This window comes from Dermochelys coriacea, chromosome 23 (genome assembly GCF_009764565.3).
Source record: "Dermochelys coriacea isolate rDerCor1 chromosome 23, rDerCor1.pri.v4, whole genome shotgun sequence".
In the NCBI taxonomy this organism is placed as follows: domain Eukaryota; kingdom Metazoa; phylum Chordata; order Testudines; family Dermochelyidae; genus Dermochelys; species Dermochelys coriacea.
The window spans coordinates 1,332,258-1,348,887 of record NC_050090.1 but is presented as its reverse complement, the minus strand read 5'-3'; the positions used below and the strand labels follow the sequence as shown (position 1 = coordinate 1,348,887).

Genomic DNA, 16,630 nt, shown 5'->3' with positions numbered 1-16,630 from the left:
TCCATCCGTCCCTCTCTTCCCCGTGTGTGTCCATCCATCCGTCCGCCCCGTCTCCATCCGTCCCTCTCTTCCCCGTGTGTATCCATCCATCCGTCCGCCCCGTCTCCATCCGTCCCACCCCCGTCCATCCGTCCCTCTATTCCCCGTGTGTGTCCATCCATCCGTCCGCCCCGTCTCCATCCGTCCCACCCCCGTCCATCCGTCCCTCTCTTCCCCGTGTGTGTCCATCCATCCGTCCGCCCCATCTCCCGCCATCCATCCCACCCCCGTCCATCCGTCCCTCTCTTCCCCGTGTGTGTCCATCCCTCCGCCCCATCTCCCGCCATCCCACCCCCGTCCATCTGTCCCTCTCTTCCCCGTGTGTATCCATCCATCCGTCGCCCCGTCTCCATCCATCCACCCCCCGTCCATCCGTCCATCTCTCCCCATCCACGTACAGCCTGGCCACCCATCCCTCCCTCCTCCCCTGTCTGTCCATCCGTCCATCCGTCTCCGTATGTGTCTGTCCCTCTCTCCGATCTCCATCTCTCTCCATCCGTCCGCCCCGTCTCCATCCGTCCCACCCCCGTCCATCCGTCCCTCTCTTCCCCGTGTGTGTCCATCCCTCCGCCCCATCTCCCGCCATCCCACCCCCCCGTCCATCTGTCCCTCTCTTCCCCGTGTGTATCCATCCATCCGTCCGCCCCGTCTCCATCCGTCCCACCCCCGTCCATCCGTCCCTCTCTTCCCCGTGTGTGTCCATCCATCCGTCCGCCCCGTCTCCATCCATCCCACCCCCGTCCATCCGTCCCTCTCTTCCCCCCTCCACGTACAGCCTGGCCACCCATCCCTCCCTCCGTGCCCTGTCTGTCCATCCGTCCATCCGTCTCCGTACGTGTCCGTCCCTCTCTCCGATCTCCATATCTGTCCATCCGTCCATCCGTCTCCATCCGTCCCACCCCCGTCCATCCGTCCCTCTCTCCCCGTGTGTGTCCATCCCTCCGCCCCATCTCCATCCATCCGTCCCACCCCCGTCCATCCGTCCCTCTCTTCCCCGTGTGTATCCATCCCTCCGCCCCATCCATCCATCCCACCCCCCATCCATCCGTCCCTCTCTCCCCGTGTGTGTCCATCCCTCCGCCCCGTCTCCCGCCAGCCATCCCACCCCCGTCCATCCGTCCCTCTCTCCCCCATCCACGTACAGCCTGGCCACCCATCCCTCCCTCCGTGCCCTGTCTGTCCATCCGTCCATCCGTCTCCGTACGTGTCCGTCCCTCTCTCCGATCTCCATATCTGTCCATCCGTCCGCCCCGTCTCCATCCGTCCCACCCCCGTCCATCCGTCCCTCTCTTCCCCGTGTGTGTCCATCCATCCGTCCCACCCCCGTCCATCCGTCCATCTCTCCCCCATCCACGTACAGCCTGGCCACCCATCCCTCCCTCCGTGCCCTGTCTGTCCATCCGTCCATCCGTCTCCGTACGTGTCCGTCCCTCTCTCCGATCTCCATATCTGTCCATCCGTCCGCCCCGTCTCCATCCGTCCCACCCCCCGTCCATCCGTCCCTCTCTTCCCAGTGTGTGTCCATCCATCCGTCCACCCGTCTCCATCCGTCCCACCCCCGTCCATCCGTCCCTCTCTTCCCCGTGTGTATCCATCCATCCGTCCGCCCCGTCTCCATCCGTCCCACCCCCCGTCCATCCGTCCCTCTCTCCCCGTGTGTGTCCATCCATCCGTCCGCCCCGTCTCCATCCGTCCCACCCCGTCCATCCGTCCCTCTCTTCCCGTGTGTATCCATCCATCCGTCCGCCCCGTCTCCATCCGTCCCACCCCCCGTCCATCCGTCCCTCTCTTCCCCGTGTGTGTCCATCCATCCGTCCGCCCCGTCTCCATCCGTCCCACCCCCGTCCATCCGTCCATCTCTCCCCCATCCACGTACAGCCTGGCCACCCATCCCTCCCTCCGTCCCTGTCTGTCCATCCGTCCATCCGTCTCCGTACGTGTCCGTCCCTCTCTCCGATCTCCATATCTGTCCATCCGTCCGCCCCGTCTCCATCCGTCCCACCCCATCCATCCGTCCCTCTCTTCCCGTGTGTGTCCATCCATCCGTCCGCCCGTCTCATCCGTTCCACCCCGTCCATCGTCCATCTCTCCCCCATCCAGTACAGCTGGCCCCACCCTCCCTCCGTCCCTGTCTGTCCATCCGTCCATCCGTATCCGTATGTGTCCGTCCTCTCTCGTCTCCATATCTGTCATCCGTCCGCCCAGTCTCCATCCGTCCCACCCCGTCCATCCGTCCCTCTTCCGTGTGTCCATCCCTCCGCCCATCCATCCATCCGTCCCACCCGTCCATCAGTCCCTCTCTCCCGTGTGTGTCCATCCATCCGTCCGCCCCGTCTCCATCCATCCCACCCCCCGTCCATCCGTCCCTCTCTTCCCCGTGTGTGTCCATCCATCCGTCCGCCCCGTCTCCATCCGTCCCACCCCCATCCATCCGTCCCTCTCTTCCCCGTGTGTGTCCATCCATCCGTCCGCCCCGTCTCCATCCGTCCCACCCCCGTCCATCCGTCCATCTCTCCCCCATCCACGTACAGCCTGGCCACCCATCCCTCCCTCCGTGCCCTGTCTGTCCATCCGTCCATCCGTCTCCGTACGTGTCCGTCCCTCTCTCCGATCTCCATATCTGTCCATCCGTCCGCCCCGTCTCCATCCGTCCCACCCCGTCCATCCGTCCCTCTCTTCCCCATCCACGTACAGCCTGGCCACCCATCCCTCCCTCCGTGCCCTGTCTGTCCATCCGTCCATCCGTCTCCGTACGTGTCCGTCCCTCTCTCCGATCTCCATATCTGTCCATCCGTCCGCCCCGTCTCCATCCGTCCCACCCCCGTCCATCCGTCCCTCTCTTCCCCGTGTGTGTCCATCCCTCCGCCCCATCTCCCGCCATCCCACCCCCAGTCCATCCGTCCCTCTCTTCCCCGTGTGTGTCCATCCATCCGTCCGCCCCGTCTCCATCCGTCCCACCCCCGTCCATCCGTCCCTCTCTTCCCCGTGTGTGTCCATCCCTCCGCCCCATCTCCATCCATCCATCCACCCCCGTCCATCCGTCCCTCTCTTCCCCGTGTGTATCCATCCATCCGTCCGCCCCGTCTCCATCCGTCCCACCCCTGTCCATCCGTCCATCTCTCCCCCATCCACGTACAGCCTGGCCACCCATCCCTCCCTCCGTCCCCTGTCTGTCCATCCGTCCATCCGTCTCCGTACGTGTCCGTCCCTCTCTCCGATCTCCATATCTGTCCATCCGTCCGCCCCGTCTCCATCCGTCCCACCCCCGTCCATCCGTCCCTCTCTTCCCCGTGTGTATCCATCCATCCGTCCGCCCCGTCTCCATCCGTCCCACCCCCGTCCATCCGTCCCTCTCTTCCCCGTGTGTGTCCATCCATCCGTCCGCCCCTTCTCCCGCCATCCATCCCACCCCCCGTCCATCCGTCCCTCTCTTCCCCGTGTGTGTCCATCCCTCCGCCCCGTCTCACGCCATCCATCCCACCCCCCGTCCATCCGTCCCTCTCTTCCCCGTGTGTGTCCATCCCTCCGCCCCATCTCCCGCCATCCCACCCCCCGTCCATCTGTCCCTCTCTTCCCCGTGTGTATCCATCCATCCGTCTGCCCCGTCTCCATCCATCCCACCCCCCGTCCATCCGTCCATCTCTCCCCCATCCACGTACAGCCTGGCCACCCATCCCTCCCTCCTCCCCTGTCTGTCCATCCGTCCATCCGTCTCCGTATGTGTCTGTCCCTCTCTCCGATCTCCATATCTCTCCATCCGTCCGCCCCGTCTCCATCCGTCCCACCCCCGTCCATCCGTCCCTCTCTTCCCCGTGTGTGTCCATCCCTCCGCCCCATCTCCCGCCGTCCCACCCCCCGTCCATCTGTCCCTCTCTTCCCCGTGTGTATCCATCCATCCGTCCGCCCCGTCTCCATCCGTCCCACCCCCGTCCATCCGTCCCTCTCTTCCCCGTGTGTGTCCATCCATCCGTCCGCCCCGTCTCCATCCATCCCACCCCCGTCCATCCGTCCCTCTCTTCCCCATCCACGTACAGCCTGGCCACCCATCCCTCCCTCCGTCCCCTGTCTGTCCATCCGTCCATCCGTCTCCGTACGTGTCCGTCCCTCTCTCCGATCTCCATATCTGTCCATCCGTCCGCCCCGTCTCCATCCGTCCCACCCCCGTCCATCCGTCCCTCTCTTCCCCGTGTGTGTCCATCCCTCCGCCCCATCTCCATCCATCCGTCCCACCCCCGTCCATCCGTCCCTCTCTTCCCCGTGTGTGTCCATCCCTCCGCCCCGTCTCCCGCCAGCCATCCCACCCCCCGTCCATCCGTCCCTCTCTCCCCCATCCACGTACAGCCTGGCCACCCATCCCTCCCTCCGTGCCCTGTCTGTCCATCCGTCCATCCGTCTCCGTACGTGTCCGTCCCTCTCTCCGATCTCCATATCTGTCCATCCGTCCGCCCCGTCTCCATCCGTCCCACCCCCGTCCATCCGTCCCTCTCTTCCCCGTGTGTGTCCATCCATCCGTCCGCCCCGTCTCCATCCATCCCACCCCGTCCATCCGTCCATCTCTCCCCCATCCACGTACAGCCTGGCCACCCATCCCTCCCTCCGTGCCCTGTCTGTCCATCCGTCCATCCGTCTCCGTACGTGTCCGTCCCTCTCTCCGATCTCCATATCTGTCCATCCGTCCGCCCCGTCTCCATCCGTCCCACCCCCGTCCATCCGTCCCTCTCTTCCCCGTGTGTGTCCATCCATCCGTCCGCCCCGTCTCCATCCGTCCCACCCCCGTCCATCCGTCCCTCTCTTCCCCGTGTGTATCCATCCATCCGTCCGCCCCGTCTCCATCCGACCCACCCCCGTCCATCCGTCCCTCTCTTCCCCGTGTGTGTCCATCCATCCGTCTGCCCCGTCTCCATCCGTCCCACCCCCCGTCCATCCGTCCCTCTCTTCCCCGTGTGTGTCCATCCATCCGTCCGCCCCGTCTCCATCCGTCCCACCCCCCGTCCATCCGTCCCTCTCTTCCCGGTGTGTATCCATCCATCCGTCCGCCCCGTCTCCATCCGTCCCACCCCCGTCCATCCGTCCCTCTCTTCCCCGTGTGTGTCCATCCATCCGTCCGCCCCGTCTCCATCCGTCCCACCCCGTCCATCCGTCCATCTCTCCCCCATCCACGTACAGCCTGGCCACCCATCCCTCCCTCCGTCCCCTGTCTGTCCATCCGTCCATCCGTCTCCGTACGTGTCCGTCCCTCTCTCCGATCTCCATATCTGTCCATCCGTCCGCCCCGTCTCCATCCGTCCCACCCCCGTCCATCCGTCCCTCTCTTCCCCGTGTGTGTCCATCCATCCGTCCGCCCCGTCTCCCGCCATCCATACCACCCCCCGTCCATCCGTCCCTCTCTTCCCCGTGTGTGTCCATCCCTCCGCCCCGTCTCCCGCCATCCATCCCACCCCCGTCCATCCGTCCATCTCTCCCCCATCCACGTACAGCCTGGCCACCCATCCCTCCCTCCGTCCCCTGTCTGTCCATCCGTCCATCCGTCTCCGTACGTGTCCGTCCCTCTCTCCGATCTCCATATCTGTCCATCCGTCCTCCCCGTCTCCATCCGTCCCACCCCCGTCCATCCGTCCCTCTCTTCCCCGTGTGTGTCCATCCCTCCGCCCCATCTCCCGCCATCCCACCCCCCGTCCATCCGTCCCTCTCTTCCCCGTGTGTATCCATCCATCCGTCCGCCCCGTCTCCATCCATCCCACCCCCCGTCCATCCGTCCATCTCTCCCCCATCCACGTACAGCCTGGCCACCCATCCCTCCCTCCGTGCCCTGTCTGTCCATCCGTCCATCCGTCTCCGTACGTGTCCGTCCCTCTCTCCGATCTCCATATCTGTCCATCCGTCCGCCCCGTCTCCATCCATCCCACCCCCGTCCATCCGTCCCTCTCTTCCCCGTGTGTGTCCATCCCTCCACCCCATCTTCCGCCAGCCATCCCACCCCCCCCGTCCATCCGTCCCTCTCTTCCCCGTGTGTATCCATCCCTCCGCCCCATCTCCATCCATCCCCACCCCCCGTCCATCCGTCCCTCTCTTCCCCATGTGTGTCCATCCCTCCGCCCCGTCTCCCGCCATCCATCCCACCCCCCGTCCATCCGTCCCTCTCTTCCCCATGTGTATCCATCCCTCCGCCCCATCTCCATCCATCCATCCCACCCCCCGTCCATCCGTCCCTCTCTTCCCCGTGTGTATCCATCCGTCTGCCCCATCTCCATCCATCCCACCCCCCGTCCATCCGTCCCTCTCTTCCCCGTGTGTATCCATCCCTCCACCCCATCTCCATCCATCCCACCCCCCGTCCATCCGTCCCTCTCTTCGCCGTGTGTGTCCATCCCTCCGCCCCATCTCCCGCCAGCCATCCCACCCCCGTCCATCCGTCCCTCTCTTCCCCGTGTGTATCCATCCCTCCGCCCCATCTCCCGCCAGCCATCCCACCCCCCCGTCCATCCGTCCCTCTCTTCCCCGTGTGTGTCCATCCCTCCGCCCCATTTCCTGCCATCCATCCCACCCCCCGTCCATCCGTCCCTCTCTTCCCCGTGTGTATCCATCCATCCCACCCCCTGTCCATCCGACCCTCTCTTCCCCGTGTGTATCCATCCGTCCGCCCCATCTCCCGCCATCCATCCCACTCCCCGTCCATCCGTCCCTCTCTTCCCCGTGTGTATCCATCCATCCATCCGTCCTCCCATCTCCGTACCTCCGTGTCTTTCTCTACTCGTACTTCTCTGACTCTCCGGTCCCGCGCTCGGTGCTGTATCCTCTTGAGCCCATCCAGACCCTGTGAGGGCTGGCCCAGTTGTTGGTTCTCCTCCCTGCCAGGGGAGTGACCGGCCCCTAGTGTTTCCACCCTGACGCCTCACAGAGGGTGCAGTTGGACGCTGGCTCTTCCCTGTCGCCCTCCGGGCTTCCTCGGGGGAAAGGGCGGGGTGGGTTGGTCCAGGCAGTGCCCATGACCTGCCGGGTGCTGTGGGGGCATGTGAAAGGAATTCAGGGAAAGCTCCTCTCACACTTGTGCACGGACAAGCATGCACGGACACACACTCGCACGCACACACAGATGCACACGCACGGACACATACTCACACATTGCATGGACTCACGCACGGACACACACTCGCACGTGGACACACATAGACACATTCTCTGATTCTCCTGTTCCAGGCAGGAGTCTGGGGGCCCCAGGACCTCGTCCCAAGAGAGAGAGGTGGCACATGGGGTCCAAACGGGGCCCCCCAGCAGCCCCCAGGTGTGACTGTGTTAGCGAGACCCCCCACAGCTCCAAGGGCTTCTGGCCAGTCGGCTCCTTCCCCCCTGCCCACAGCACGCACTAGCACCAGGGGCTCCGGGTGTCCCGGTCTTGGCCCCGGCCGGCTCTTCCACCGAGACGCAGCCCTGGGAGCCCTGACGGCCGACGACATCCGCAGAGCCCGGGAGGCCAGGCGGAAGATGGGCCCGGAGGAGCCGGCTCGGGCTCCTAGGCAGAAGGTGAGGAGGGGTCAGTGGGAGATGCCGGGGGGAGGGGGGCGCAGGCACATCCAGGCCTTGGCATGCTGGGCGGGAGTGCTGTCTGGGGAAAGGGGGCTGGGGGTGTCTTTTAATTGGACTCTTGGTCCAGGACAGGCAAAAGGGGCTGGGGCGGGGGGTGCTTGGGACACTTAAAGGGGCCTCAGCACGTACTAAAGTCCTGGACGTTCAAATGAGTGTGCAGACCAACACAGGGAGAGGGGAAACTGAGGCACGAGGCGGGGCAGGGACGTCACCAGGCAGGGGCAGTGGTGGAGCGTGGGAACGGAGCCCCCATGTCACAGACCTGCCCCCTCCCCTGCTAGACACTCTGGCCCCCCAGCCCTGCCCCTCTTCTCTTCCCGCCAGCTCAGCGAGAGAGCCCGGGAGCGGACGGTGCCCGTGTCACGTGTCGGTCGGCTCGCCAGCTTCGGAGGTAGAGTCCGCGAGAGTCCAGGGCTGAGAAGGGGGGTGTCCGTGTCCCTGCTCTGGGGAGGGAGTGGGGGGGTCTGTCTGTCTGCCTCCCTACTGCCCCCTGCTGGACGGGATGGGCCCTGCTCTGTCTGTGCATGTTGTATCACCAGTGGGTGAGATCACTAGCGCGTGAGTAGCGTGTTGCTATGTGCGTGTACTGGGGGGGCCTCCTGCCCCCACATAGCCCCTTTCCAAACGCGGACCGTGACCCTCCTGGGGACTGGCCAACACCCTCTGCCAGCAAGGGGCTAGCGTGCCCCGCGTCTCGGCCCGGCCAATGGCTCGCCCTGGGCGGGATCCCCGGACTCACACCCTCAACCCCCCAGTGGGTGCCTCCACTGCCCAGCCTCCCGAGCAGCAGCCCTCTGACCTGTGCCTCTTTCCCCAGGTCTGGCGGTGGGGCTGGGCATTGGGGCCCTGGCAGAGGTGGCAAAGAACTCGCTCAATGGGGAGAAGAAGCCAAGGGGTAAGTTGTGGGGCTGGCTTCTGCCTGACTCTCAAAGGGTCAGCCCTGGAGGCTGGATCCCCGTGGCCCATATACCTCTAGGGAGTGGAGGGGGGGCTGGGACGGGTCAGAGGAGACTGGGTTGCTGGCCCATTGATCTCCTATGGGGGCTGGTGGCTGCTGAGATGTGGGTGTCAGCCCAGCCGAGGAACTAGCCCTAGGTCCCCTGCACTCCCCACTTCACTCCCTGCCCCCTTTGCGCAGACGGCAGCGGCTCCGTCCCGGGCTCCAGCCTCTTCCTGTCGGAGACCAACGCGGCGCGGATCGTGGACACGCTGTGCAAGGTGCGGGGTGCTGCCCTCAAAATCGGGCAGATGCTGAGTATCCAAGGTAGGCGCCTGCCCGCCTGGCTCCACCCCTTGGCCCTGGCCCCTCAGCCTTGGGGGAAGGGCCTGTCCCTGGAGGGGGCGGGTGTGCACAGAGAGCCCCCCACCCCGCACGCTGGGCACACGAATGTCACAGGGTGTCAGTGACGCTCAGGACCCTCTGTACAGCTCTGGGGCAGGATTGGCCCCCTGAGATCCACCCCCAAAGTACTCTATGCTGTCCCTGCCCCCAAAGGCCCATAGGGACGGAGTGTGAACTAGAGCAGCCCGCAGGCTACTCTAGCTGACATAGGGGCCCAGGGTACAGAGCAGGGGGGTTAGAGCTGTAACCCCTAGGGCAGGGATGAGGGGCAGGGAGCCAGGCTCTCTGGGTTGGGCTGCACAGGGGGGCTGTAGTCTGAGCCTGGCTGCCTCTCCCGGGTGCTGAGTCTGGCAGGGTGTGGGGGGACGCTTCTGGGCCCGGGAGCACCCCGCTGACCAGCCAGCTTCTCCCCGCAGATAACAGCTTCCTCAGCCCGCAGCTGCAGCGGATCTTTGCGCGGGTGCGGCAGAGTGCAGACTTCATGCCGGCCTGGCAGACCAGGGTGAGTGAGGGCCGCCCCATGGCGTGTATCCCGGGGGGGGCCAGGCACAGCCCGGTTGCTGCTGCAACGTCCTGCTGGCGATGGAACTGAGATCCCCCAGGCCCATGGAGCCGGTGCCCGAGAGATGAGATGCTCCGGTGTGCCCCCGGGGGGTGGCTGGGCCGCCCCGGGGCAGGGTCCTGGCTGAGTGTGTCTCTCCCCCCCCCTCGGCATTTCAGAGGGTGCTGGCGGAGGAGCTGGGGCCAGACTGGCGGGAGATGGTGGCCTCCTTTGAGGAGACACCCTTCGCAGCAGCTTCCATTGGCCAGGTGCACCTCGGGGTGCTCCGCGATGGGACAGAGGTGGCCATGAAGATCCAGGTGAGCAGCCTGTGCCCCCCAGCACCCATGGGTGGCAGCCTCAGGGTAGCCGGGGCCAATTACAGAGGGAGCATCAGAAAGGTGTTAGAGCAGGGGGGCTGGGAGCCAGGACTCCTGGGTTCTCTCCCCAGCCCTGGAGGGGCATGGGATCTGGTGGTTAGAGCAGGGGGGCTGGGAGCCAGGACACTTGGGTTCTCTTCCTGGCTGTGGGAGGGGACTGGGGTCTAATGGTTAGAGCAGGGGGGCTGGGAGCCAGGACTCCTGGGTTCTATTCCTAGTTCTGCTACTGCCTTATTTTGTGACCTTAATCAGCTCCCTTCCCTTCTGGGTACCTCAGTTTCTGCTGAGTGGGTCAGTGGCCCTGGCTGATCTCCCGGGCAGGGGTTGGGAAGGGCTCTGAGCTGGGGGGGGCCTGGCACTCCCCCCTCTGTTCTCCGAGCCAGCTCCTCTCTCTTCCTCCCTGCAGTACCCGGGCATAGCCCAGAGCATCCGGAGCGACGTGGAGAACCTGGTGGCTCTGCTGAGGCTCACTGTGGTGCTCCCCGCAGGTAAGGGTCTGCGCCGGGCCTGGGGGTGGGGGGGTTACCCAGCATCTCACCTGCCCCTGGGCATGGCCTGCTCTCCTGGGGCTTCCTTCCTGACCCCGCCAGCCTGGGCACAAGGTGCCCCCTTCCCTCAAGGGCTGCATGGCCTGCTGCAGGCAGATGGGAGTCCCCCCCAGTCAGCAGCCTCACCCCCCTCTGCCCTCCCCAGGCCTCTTCGCCAACAACACACTGCAGGTGCTGCAGAGAGAGCTGGAGTGGGAGTGCGACTACCGACGCGAGGCTGACTGCGCCCGGAGCTTCAGGTACCGCCCGCGGGGCCCCGGGCAGGGTCCTGGACCCCCAGCCCACGTTCAGGGCAACGTGCCCGGCTCCGGCGTTAGCGGGGCGGCCCCCGGGGACTCCGTGTCCCAGCATGCCCGGCTCTGGCATTAGCGGGGTGGCCCCTGGGGACTCCGTGTCCCAGCATGCTCTGCTCCAACTGAGCTAAGCCACCTGTGGGCTACTCCTTGGCCCCCTTCTAGCAGGGCTGCCCGGCCCCCTAGAAGCAGTGTCCTGCCAGCTCAGAGCTGGGGGCCTGGTGGCTTCCTACCTCTGGAGGTAGGGGCTCCTGGCTGGCAAAGCCAGGGGTAGCCAGCGGCATCCTGCTGCCCCCGCAGGGAACTCCTGGCTGGCGACCCTTTCTTCGAGGTGCCCAGGGTGGTGGGCGAGCTGACGACGCGGCGGGTGCTGACCATGGAGCTGGGGAGCGGCGTCCCCCTGGATCAGTGCCAGGAGCTGCCCCAGGACATCCGGAACGAGGTGAGCTGGTCCGACGAGCATGACAGCCAGGCTGCCCCCTCAGTGAGGTGGGGTCTAGTGGTGAGAGCAGGGGGGCTGGGAGCCAGGACGCCTGGGTTCTATCCCAGCTCTGCCTCTAAGCTGCTGTTTGCCCTGGAGCCAGTCCCCGCGTCTCCGGGTCGGCAGCGTGGGGATTATGACCCTGTGGGGCAGGCCCTGCTGGCTCCGTGTCTGTGCAGCGCCTGGCGCGGCAGGGCCCCCGATCAAAGCTCCCATAACTGCGATCCTGGGGCCTGGCCTGCTGGTAATTCCCCTCCCCCGCTGCCCCCCCAGATCTGTCACAATATCCTGCATCTCTGCCTGCGGGAGCTCTTCCAGTTCCGCTTCATGCAGACGGACCCCAACTGGGCCAACTTCTTCTACGACGCTTGCAAGCACCAGGTGGGTGTGGGTCCTGGCCGGGGGAGGGGGACCATGGCAGGGGCACGCTCTGCAGGGCAACACCAGAGCCAGGGGGGCTGCAGGAGAGCAGGTGAGCCCATGCCAGCGCCTCGGGGTTGGGGAGCCCCCCGGCCCCCTTTACACAGTTCTGCCCCTCATGGGGCTGCTGGCTCCGGGGGGGGTCTCTGCTGGGAGCAAGAGCCATGCCAGGGCCGCCCTGGGAGGTGGGGTTACCGTAATACACATAGTAATTGCCCCCCAGAACCCTGGCCTCTAGGAGCTACCCTAATACATGTAATAGTTGCCCCCCAACTCTGGCCTTTAGGGTACTGTAATATACATAGTAATCATCCCCCTGGCCTCTATGGCTACCCTAATACACATAGTAGTTCCCCCTCTGTCCCATGGGGTGCATCAATCCCAATCTACCCAGTGCTATGCGGCTGAATTATTCATCGAGTCCTCTCTCTAGCGAGGAGCTCGCAGATCCGCTCCGTGGCCCGGGCAATAAAAAATACATCAGCCAAACCCTTCTGGCCAAGCGCCAGGCAGAGCCCCAGCCGCCAGCAAAGGCCAGCTGAGTACGGAGCATTCTCAGGGCCCAGCAGCAGCAAGTTCCACAGGTGTGCGGGGTAGGGCCATGCTCGAAATCAGGCGATCCTGGCATTTCCTGGTGTGGTGCCCATGCCTGGAGCAGGCCTGAACCACAGCCCAATGCAGGCAGCCCCCTAAGAAACTGCCCGGGGCTCTGAGCCGCTGCTGTCGTTCCAGGTGACCTTGCTGGATTTCGGAGCAAGCCGGCCCTTCAGCAGGGAATTCACCCATCACTACATCGAGGTATGGGCGCGTTCGCCTGGCTGCCCACCCCGCAGGAGCCTGCCTGTCTGTATCGGGGACATGCCCCCCCCCGGCTGCTGCCTTGGAGCCCCCGGGGTTAGAGGCAGAGGGGGCGGGGGCTAGGGCACTGTGTTGGTGGGTATGATGCAGAAGGGAGGGGGAGTGTTGACCTGGGGATGTGGCAGGGGAGTTTCACTGGGGATGGGAGACCTGAGAGCCTGTCACCTGAGCCGGGAGGGGGAGGTAACACCTCTGCCCGGGAAACTGGACAAAGGCTGCAGGAGGGAGCCTGCTGGGGGGGTTTTGGTTTCAGGTGGGTGCTGGGTGGTCGAATGGAGGGAACCCCAAGGCTGGGGTCTAAGCTCCCGGCCCCCCTAGAAGGACTTGACTGAGGGGTCCTGATTGTACCCACAAGCTCTGTTTTAGGCTGTGTTCCTATTGTCCAATAAACTTTCCATTTTACTGGCTGGCTGAGAGTCACAGTGAATCCCTGGAAGAGGGGTGCAGGCCCCGGACTCCCCCACACTCTGTGACAATGGGACACTTGGATTCCCTTCCCAGCTCTGGGCAAGTTAGCGCCCCGCCCCGTGCCTCAGTTTCTCCTCCCACCCTGTGTCTGTTCAGACTGGAAGCTCTTTGGGGCAGGGACCGTCTCTCACTCTGTGTGCGGTACCTGGTGCTAAGGGGCCCTGATCTCGGCCGGGGTCTGTGCTGTGCCCGATGCAATGGGGGGTGCTGGCGAGAGGCACAAGGGGGCGCCATGCTGCAGGGGCCAGCAGGGGGTGGGGGCTGGCAGTCAGGGCTGACCCTAGGGCAGCACTAGGGGGCGCCCTGCAGCTGTTCTCACCTGGCCCCTCCCTGCTGCAGGTGGTGAAAGCTGCAGCCGAGGGGGACAGGGCCAAGGTGCTCCAGAAATCCAAAGACCTGAACTTCATGACGGGCTTCGAGACCAAGGTGAGCGGTTGGGCTGGGTGTGTGCTGGGGGCCAAGCAGGGACTTTGTGGGTGGAGAGTCAGGGGCGCCAGGGGGACAGGCTGGGCTGGGCAAGCAGGGGCTGCGGGTCAGGAGTGAGGAATGCTGGGGGGGGCAGGGCTAGGATAGCAGGGGGCTGTGGGTCGGGGTGAGGGGCGCTGAGGGGTGGGGTGGACAGGGCTGAGCTAGCGGGGGCTGTGGGGCGGGAGACAAGGGCACTGAGGGGGCGGAGGTGGGGCTGGGCTAGCAGGGGCTGCAGATCGGGAGTGAGGGGCACCGGCAGATCTGGGGGGCAGGGCCAGGCTAGCAGGGGCTGCGGGTCAGGAGTGAGGGGCACCGGCACAGCTGGGGGGGAGCCAGGGCTGGGCTGGCAGGGGGCTGCGGGTCGGGAGTGAGGGGCACTGGCAGAGTCGGGGGGGAGCCCAGGCCTGGGTAGCAGGGGCTGCGGGTCGGGAGTGAGGGGCATCGGCAGAGCTGGGGGGTTCTGTGCAGGGGTTTGGCTGTTCCAGTAGCTGACCCTGCCCCCTCCCCCCCCCGTGCCCAGGAGTTCGAGGAGGCGCACGTGGACACGGTGATGATCCTGGGGGAGGCTTTCTCCGCCCCGGGGCTCTTTGACTTCGGGGCCCAGAGCACCACGCGGCGCGTGCAGGCCCTGATCCCCGTCATGTTGCGCCACCGGCTGACGCCGCCCCCCGAGGAGAGCTACGCCCTGCACCGCAAGCTGGCTGGCTGCTTCTTGCTCTGCGCCCGGCTGCGTGCCCGCATCCCCTGCCACAGCCTCTTCCAGGAGCTCTACGGGCAGTATTGGGCCCGGGAGCGGGGCACCTAGCACCGGGGCAGGGCCTGGGACCCCAAACAGGACCTCTCTGCACCCAGACCCTGGCTGACTGGAAAGACCGGAGCCTTCGCTGCCGTGGGCTGGGAGCTCTGGGCCGAGCTCCGGGGGCTGTCTGTGCCCGCGGCCCTGCCACACCGTGCCCGCGAGTGTCGCGGTTCTGTCGTCGCTCCGTGCCCATTAAATCTGGCACCTGGGCTGGGCCTTGTCAATTTCTTCCCCTGCCGCTCCCCCATCCCTGAGTCAGGTCCCGATTCCACGCCCCCCTCCCCCCCCCCGCTACTGCTGCTCCCCGCAGAGAGGGCTGCAGGGGAGCAGGGGCTGGCCCAGCTGGAGGGAGACGGGGTGGCCCAGTTGGTTAGGGGGCACTTGGGGGGCAGAGTCCTGCTGCCCCCAGCTGGTTCCTGCAGAGCCAGGCAAAGACATGGATGCAATTCCCATTTTGCAGCTCCTCCCCCGCAGCAGGGCCAGCCTCCCATCCAGCTCTGCGCCATCCCGGTGTCCCACATTCAGGCCCCATGACAGCGGCAGACGCTTTTGGTCTCTTTCCAAGGCTTTCATCTCGTGTTTTCAGCCCCCGCCAACCCCCCCACTGCAGCTTCCCTGGCTGGGTGGGCAGGACTGGGGACAATCCAGCCCCAGCGCAGGGAGCGAATGGGGCCAGGCCATGAGGGAGCCGATTCCGGGAACTGCCGGGGATCCTCTCTTCAGAGCCAAATCCCCGGGGAGCCTGGCCTGATGGAGACGAGTTCCCGGCCATGTGCCCGCCGCCCCCCCCGGGAAGCCAGCTCCAGCTGCCGCCTCTGCCAACTGCGGGAGCTGGCACTTCGCCCGGCCGGGCCCCAGGCAGACCCCTGCGCTAGAGAGGACAGGCCCATTCCCTGCCCCCCCCGAGCCAGCCCGTCCCCTGCTGGGGTCGGATCGGAGCCAGTGCCCCCTAGAGGGAAAAGGCCCCGTGGCCCATTCCTCAGGAGCAGGCAGCTGGTTTTAATCTGAGTGTTTCCGGCTAACGTCACGGCAGCTCCCGAGAACACGGCAGATTTTCCCACCACAAGGACGTGCAAAACCCAGCTCCAGATGGTTCGATTTCCGCAACTCCGCCCGGGCGGCCACAGCCGGACCTGACTGTCTCATGCTGACAGAATCCCTTGGGTCACAGTCCCAATGATAGCCCCCAACCGAGATCAGGGCCAGGCGCTGCCGAGACCCCGAGATCAGGGCCTGGCACTGCCCAGACCCCAAGATCAGGGGCCTGTAGGGCTGGGTGCTGCCCAGACATGGGGTGGGACAAGCTCTGCCCCAAAGAGCTCACCGTCTAACCAAAGAAGGATTATCTCAATTTTTCAGATGGGGAAACTGAGGCCCAGAGAGCCAACATGCCCACATCGTCTGGGCATGGAACTCGGCTCTCCTGCGTGTGTCCCCACCAGCGCCCGGCTCGCTTCCCTTGACTGGGCCGGCAAGATGGGCTGCAAGGGGGCGTCACACCCTCACCGTCCCCTCCCTCACCAAGCCGAATGCAGCTGGGCTGACGGGGCGGCACCGTGGGACTGGGGGTGGCCAGGTGAAGCATGTGGCGGTGAGGCTGAGCCCTGGCAGCTGCTTCCTGGCAGGGGGTCATTCATTGGTCTATATTGGTAGTGGGTCCCAGCGCTGGGGGGGGCTGGGAGCCAGGACTCTCGGATCCTATCCCCAGCATGGCACATTCATCCCAGGGCCACGGCAACCCTCCCCGGCCGCGCGGTGGCTCATTCGTAGCCCAACCCCCCTGGGCCACCTTCATTTATTACAACGCACAACCTGTTATTGCCTTTGACAGATGGGCACCAGCCCCCCCGAATCCAGATTCCTGGTCCCCCTGTTCTAACCACCAGACCCCACTCCCAGAGCCGGGGACAGAACCCAGGAGTCCTGCCCCCTATAGGGTGTTGCTCGGTGAGTTGGATCGATGCTCTGGCCAGGCAGCATTTTCGTTCCTGCGCGGGCAAACAGCCTCATCCCTGCTTGCAGCCCCCTCCGGCGAAGTCACCCCCCCATGACATCAGAGCTGGCGATGCCATGCTGGTTCCGGCATCGCAGGTGAGCAAGCCGGGCCAGCCGCAGCTGGGAGCTGCCGAGGGGCAGGGCGGGGGGAGCTGCAGGCCCGGTCTGGAGAGGGGGCCACAGCGTCTAGCCCCTGGCACTGGGGTCCCCAGCCAGAGCCATGGCAGCCCGGCCGTGTGCGGCTCCGTCCAGCCCGTGCTCAGCCACCCTCTGTCAGGTCTGAACCGATTTAAGGGTGTCCACACACACAAAGGTGCCCCACGCCCAGTCGATTGAAGGGGGGGGGGATCCCATCTCTCACTTGCTCTGTGCAGGGGTTCTAGTTGGTTGGGGTGAGACAGGTGTGTGTTGGGG

At 65.6% G+C, this 16,630-nt stretch overlaps 1 protein-coding gene across 1 annotated transcript in view; it reads left to right on the top strand.

Annotated features, from left to right (window-relative positions):
* Positions 1-14,430, top strand: part of COQ8B (coenzyme Q8B) — a 16,599-nt gene extending 2,169 nt beyond the window's left edge. Inside the window, exons 2-14 of the mRNA XM_043501659.1 lie at positions 7,210-7,560; positions 7,948-8,014; positions 8,441-8,518; positions 8,762-8,887; positions 9,382-9,467; positions 9,686-9,826; positions 10,293-10,374; positions 10,580-10,673; positions 11,028-11,169; positions 11,482-11,589; positions 12,361-12,426; positions 13,294-13,380; positions 13,943-14,430. Coding sequence (XP_043357594.1) covers positions 7,210-7,560; positions 7,948-8,014; positions 8,441-8,518; positions 8,762-8,887; positions 9,382-9,467; positions 9,686-9,826; positions 10,293-10,374; positions 10,580-10,673; positions 11,028-11,169; positions 11,482-11,589; positions 12,361-12,426; positions 13,294-13,380; positions 13,943-14,227 — 1,713 coding nt within the window. The 3' untranslated portion in view covers positions 14,228-14,430. The remainder of the gene's footprint in view (positions 1-7,209; positions 7,561-7,947; positions 8,015-8,440; positions 8,519-8,761; positions 8,888-9,381; positions 9,468-9,685; positions 9,827-10,292; positions 10,375-10,579; positions 10,674-11,027; positions 11,170-11,481; positions 11,590-12,360; positions 12,427-13,293; positions 13,381-13,942) is intronic.
* The last annotated feature ends 2,200 nt before the right edge of the window (positions 14,431-16,630 follow it).